At 48.9% G+C, this 6,000-nt stretch overlaps 1 protein-coding gene across 1 annotated transcript; it reads right to left on the bottom strand.

Moving 5' to 3' along the window:
- Window positions 1-470: 470 nt before the first annotated feature.
- On the bottom strand, window positions 471-1,401 carry LOC133829397 (uncharacterized). Its single transcript, XM_062259158.1, has 2 exons — window positions 659-1,401; window positions 471-567 (listed from the first exon to the last, which is right to left on the bottom strand). Exons 1-2 carry the CDS (start codon window positions 937-939, stop codon window positions 471-473), a joined length of 378 nt encoding a protein of 125 aa, XP_062115142.1. The 5' UTR covers window positions 940-1,401.
- Window positions 1,402-6,000: the final 4,599 nt, after the last annotated feature.

Below are 6,000 nucleotides of genomic sequence, written 5' to 3'. Positions count from 1 at the left end.
ATATGAGATACCTATAAAATAACATAATTGAAAAGAAAGTAAACATAAGAAACAAAAGATAAAATTGAATAAAAAAAAGTGTAGTTTGAACAAAATCCCATAAAAATGCATCATTACAGCAGCCAAAACAACTACAACAACCATAAACCATAACAATACAATTCATTTAAATAACCCAAAAGACCATAAACTGTGTAATACATAACTTTAAATAAAAATAAATAAATAAGGAAACAATGACTAAAACTATACCCTAGTTTCCTTCATCGCATCTACAACTTTATAAGCATTTTGTATAGCCTTATCTAATTCGATGTCTGATAAAGAATCCAAAAAAGACACTTTTGGATTTTCAGCAACTGCCTCAGCAACCTCACCAACAACCTCAGTGACAACCTGAGTTACAACTCCAACAACTTGAAAAGCAACTTCAAAAACCTTAGCAAGTGGGGCTACAACTTCAACAACCTTTAACACAACATCAACAACCTCACCAACAACTCCATCAACTTTAGCAACCTGGGCAACTTGAGATGGAACTTTACAAATATCATGACAATCATCAACCTATAGAATAAACATACAAATAAGAAAGCAAAAACAAACAAATGATATAAATATATTTATAAGTTATTTTGCAAAATAAAATAAACTCAACCTTAGAATCTTCATCCTTCTTTCCTCCACTTTATTTTTCATCATTATCATCTTTCTCTTCTTCTTTACCATCATTGTCTTCTCCAACACACTTTTCATTGTCTTCATTATCATCATCATCATCATCACCCTCACTTTCATCCTTATCTTCATCAGATTGGTGCACCTCTTCTTCCTCTTCCTCTTCAAACTCATCCTCCTCTTATTCATCTTCTTCTTTCGAATTATTTTCAACCATTTCATCATCAACAATGTTGGTATTGCCCTCCTCCTCAATATCATTTTCTTCAACACTGTTCAACTCAACAATCTTTTCTTCATGTCGTCTCTTGGTTCTTGTCTCATTAAGACAACTATCATCACTACCATGAGAATCCTATTAAACAATAAAAATACAAAACAAAAATAAAAAAAAATAAGGAACAATAAATAATAATAGGACAAAGCACAAAAAGTTCAAAAAAGATCCATAAAACAATACATACATGTTTCCCTAAAAAATGGTAACTAAATTGATTATAAAGCTTCAAAAAGCCTTCCTGAACATCACTCTTCAATGAAGATAATTCATAAACGACAACCTTGTTGTTTTCCTCCAATTTGTTGTTGCTTGCTTCTAATCTTATGTTGCTTTCTTCTAATCTCTTGTTGCGTGCTTCTAAAGCTAGCAACTGTGCATGCATGCTGCTAAGAGAAACCTAAGGCATATCAGACATAGGAGATGAACAACCGTCAGGAGCTGATTGAGGACGAATAGCAAATGTTTACCGAGATTTTCGGAAACTACACTAATGAATATTAGATAAGACTAATGATATGGACTTTAGAAGGTAAAAACAGGATTTTTACGTGGTTGGGGCGTTAATGAGCCTTAGTCCACGAGTCAGTTGTATTAGAGCTTAGAAAGTCTTTTACAATGGAGTTTTTCTCTATGTTTTGACAGAGTAATTGTATACAAGTCGAAGAGAGATCATTTTCTCAGTACTCTAACGCCTGTATTTATAAGCTCATAGGAACACTGGATCTGGGCCGGGTATGACCCCGGGCCATCAAAGATGTGGATACTCTTGGCTTCTCTGGCGGAAGCCCAATATGAAAGACAAAAATACATAGGTCCAAGAATAATTAAGGCCCAATAGGGCAGCCCAAGAACTATATTTCGCCCGACAAAATGGTGCTTTTGGTCTGGGCACTTCGAGTTACGAGGAAAATTCAGGGGACAAAGCCAGTCAAAGTACTTGGCAGCGCAAGTCTGAAACAGCGACATGCAATCCCGAGGAGGCCTTTTCCGTAGGTGAAAAGTGAGGACAACCCCCACGCGTCGTGGGACGGCTTCAGGGTCACGGATGCTTTTCCTTGCCAAACCAGGAGGACCTGATCCGGGTTCGTTTACCTCTGTCCCTCTTCGTTTACCATAGGCCCGGACCGTTTACCAGGCTCCAGGATTGTTTTTATGTATACTTCAACTGTAATCCCAACTGTCCATACGTCTCCTAGACGACTGTCCTGGATCACCATCCCGGACACCTTCCGGGTCCAGAGTCACACTTGGGCCGGCCCATATCTGAACGCCCAGACCATGGGCCTGGACCATCGTCTCGGGCCCACGACAGGAAATAGGGATAACATTTACCCCCCAAGCCTTCGCCTGGGGCCGCCAGGTGAAGGCTTGCCTTGTTCCCGGACAATCCACGGTTGCCTTCCCAGTTCCTGCTTGGAATTGTGGGTATGTGACAAAGGCAGTGATGCTGGCCGCATACTGGGCCTGGACCATTTACCAGTGTCCAGGTACGTTTACCTAAGTCCTGCTCCGTGGCAGGGGTACACGTGTCGCCAGGCAACTGCTGCATGGATAGATCTTGACCTCGAAAGGTCACCTAACCACCTCAAGGGTCGCTAGGCCTAGGCTAGTGCGTCAGCACAGATTCCGAAGCATCCCATCCGCACGGGGGTCCTTCATTAATGCTCCTGTGCTGATGTGGACCATCAGATGGGGAGACCTTCAACATTCGCCTCTACTGGGCTGTTAGATCTGAGATGGCGAGGATCTAGCTTTAGAGTGCTCATAAATGCCCCTGCACGATCTTGGACCGTTCGATGGGGAGATTTCTATCCGTTGGATCAGAGGCCAGGATTCGGGCCTTTATAAATACTCCTCAGACATTCATTTGACATTTTTACACTCTCGAGCCATTTCAAGAACTGGAGCTTTGCATGTCCAATATCGCCGATGACATCCTTCATCGCTTGCTTACACTACGCCGTCGATTGTTTCTGACAGTCCCATTGTCTGCCCATCCGCCTGAGAGCACGTCCTGGGTCTGACCTATCGACGAGTTGCTGAACCAGCTTCACCAGTTCAAGAACGAAGTTCTGCCACTCTTACCGTCGGACAACCACCATCCTCTATGGCCAACAACTCACAGTAAGTCCTTCTGACCTTCTTGATGAATATACGAACTTAGGCTGTTCTTTTAATTCGTATGCTTAGGCTGCTAGAATCTGATTACACTTAGGAACTGTTAGGAAGGCCGCCTGGTTCGGGTTGCTCCGGGTCCAAATGCTTCCCGGGCAGATGGTGGAGCCATACTAAGTAGCCCTTTTTCCATTCCCGATCTGAGTCTCGCGGTTCCCTGGTGATCCCGGACCCAATTTGGAGGGGACTCCAAGCAGTCCTTAGGAGACCCCCCGTACCTTAACCGACTTTCTTGGGTTTAGGTATTGACTGCTTGGCTTCTTTTCTTTGTTCCCAGATCATCAACTATGGCAACGGGCGTCACCCTTCACTCATGGAAGAAGTCAACAGGGCCCCCGTCGTCCTCTCCGGGTCCCAGACCCCCAAGGGCAACCGATGGGAGATGGATGTACTCACCAACCTGTTCCGGAACTACCGAATGATGTACATCCTGGAGAAGCGCCTGGGCATAGAGTCCACCCCCGGACTCTTCCACAACCGCTTGGCCAGGATCGAGGAACGGGTGCACACGCTGTAGAAGGGTTCGGAGCATGGAGCGCCGACCATATTAGTGCAGGAGCCACACTCCCGCTTCACGATTACTTCATGCGGTTCTTGACATACGTGGGGATCGCACCGTTCCAGCCTCTGCCACAAGCATACCGGATGCTCGCGGGATGGCGAGTGTTCTGCGCTGCAAAGGAGATCGCGGAGCCAACCCCTACCGAAATCTTGTATTTCTACAAGATGGAGCCGCAGGTCAACGCCAAGGACAAAACCTTGGATGACTTCTACAGACTGAAGTCGCGAGGTAACTACCACGCTCCCACCAGCTCTTGGAAGCATCCCCTGGACGTCCGTCACTAATGGTTCATGACGTCCGGGTTCCTCGTGGAGAAGAACCCCACGCTGCTGCTGGACTTCCAGCGAGTGGGTAAGTGCTTCCCCGATCCTTTTCCTCTTTTTTCTTTTATTTTTTCTTTCTTTTTCTCCGTTCCTCATCATGTTCCTCCAGGTGGCAGGACCCTTCGCCCAAACTCCCCTCACCCAGTTCATCCTAGAACGGAGGAGGTACTATTCTGAGCTGAGCGCGGATGACCTGGATGTAGGAGGCTATGTCACCACGGAAAACCTCCGACTGGTCGGGATGCTCGCGGCCCACCAAACTATTGTCATCCCGAACCTTCGGGGGATCCAGTGCGAGAAGAATGTCGCCATCAGGGAACAGCTGGTCCTGAACCACATCGCGGAGGTGGAGAAGGCAGCGCGAGCCGATGCGGCCAATCGAAAAAGGGACCAGGCCCAAACAGAGGCGGCCACTTCGAAGGAGCTGGAAGAGCTCTTCGAGGATGCCCTACCGAACACGGGGACCCCCGGGGCTAGCGTATCGGGGTGAGGTAACTCCCCTTTAATCTTAACTTATGCTCCCCAAGTCAGGGACTTAGCTAGGGATAGGCTAGCACTTCGAGGCCCCGCATTCAGGGCTGACGGGGAGACGAGACCTTCGTCTCCCATCCCCGTAGGCTCGGAGGTTCTTATGTTCTTGTTCGGGTTCCTTCAGTACGGGAATTTCTTGAACCCGGACGACATAGGGGACCGAGTCCACTCCTTCGCTTTAGATGAGTTGAGTCGCGCCCGGGGCATAGATGAGGGTTCGTCCTGGGTCACTATTAGTTTTGATGTTGATTCTTTTGGTTAGTCGTCTGACTCTTTTTGGTGTTCTTACAGGAGACTCTGGCATGTCTACCCCCACAAGCGAACTGAGGCACCTCATCAAGGACAGGGCAGCCAGGAAAGCTGCCAGAAAGGCAAACGAGGCGGCGGGCCCGGACCCAAACCTCAACAAGGAGGCGCCCGGGGCGGAACTTTGACCCGGCGGGGAAGCCTTTGCCATCGTCCCCATTCAGGGCGTGGACCCGGATGCAGTCTCCGCCTTTGCCCAACACCCGGTGATTGACTTGGAGACGAGTGCAGCAGCTAGCCAAAGTTTCGGGAAAAAGAGCCTGAACACTGGTGCTGAGGAGGCCAACACCGGGAATAAGAGGCCCTAGACGAGGCGAGCTGGCTCGGCCGACGAGTCGGCTCGCCGCGAAAGAGATTCCCACACCGCCGGTTCTCCCCATACGTCCGACACTACTCGAGGAGGGGGAAGTCGTTGTACGGGATGAACAGTTCCGGCTGATTAACCAGACCTGGGAGAATGGTCGGGGCTGGAGAGACGAAACATACAAGGCCCTGACGATCCGCCGTCAGGTCGAGTTCGCGGAGCGTCCGGCAGTGTTCAGCGCCCCTCAGTCGATCGTGGATTGGCCAGCAGCCGAGACAGGCTTCTGCCCTAAGCTTGGGTAGGACACGCCCCCCTGGCGGCGGACCTGTTGGACCAGGTGGGGAACACCATGTCTAACCTCTAACTCAAACAGTATGCCATAATAGACAATCCGGACGTGATGTTTATCTCCCAGGCACTCCGCCATCAGGCCACTGCGGTTAGTTCATTTCGTATCTTTTCTTTCCCTCTTCTTATTTATTTATAAGGATTCCTCCTAACTTTGCTTTGTTCCAAGTTGATCTATTGTCTCATCAGAGTGCCAATCTGGTGGCCGAGTTGGCCATGAAGATGGAGACAATCCAGTTGGAGCTGGAGGCGGCTGTGAACCAGAGGGAGGCCGCCAAGGAGGCCCTTGCCAGGGAGACAGCCCAGGCTCAGGCAGACCGTGAGGAGTTCGACCGTGTCAAGGCTGGGCTGGAAGAGGCTTTATCCCGGAAGGGAAGCGAGGCCAATGACAGGGCAACCCTTCTGGAGGCAGCCGCGGCTCAATCTGCCTGGGACAAGGAGGAGATCCTGACCTTGACGGCTCGGGTCCGTGAACTGGACAGCTCTCTCCGCG

This window comes from Humulus lupulus, chromosome 4 (genome assembly GCF_963169125.1).
Source record: "Humulus lupulus chromosome 4, drHumLupu1.1, whole genome shotgun sequence".
NCBI lineage: Eukaryota > Viridiplantae > Streptophyta > Magnoliopsida > Rosales > Cannabaceae > Humulus > Humulus lupulus.
The sequence above is the reverse complement of the archived record's forward strand: the minus strand, read 5'-3'. Positions and strand labels throughout refer to the sequence as shown.

What these genes read in the sequence shown, in the direction of transcription:
- LOC133829397 (XM_062259158.1), bottom strand. Translation starts at nt 939, where the DNA reads ATGATATTGAGGAGGAGGGCAATACCAACATTGTTGATGATGAAATGG. An exon ending in AGAAGGATGAAGATTCTAAG is followed by an intron (nt 568 to 658) that starts GTTGAGTTTATT and finishes TTTATTCTATAG; the next exon opens with GTTGATGATTGTCATGATAT.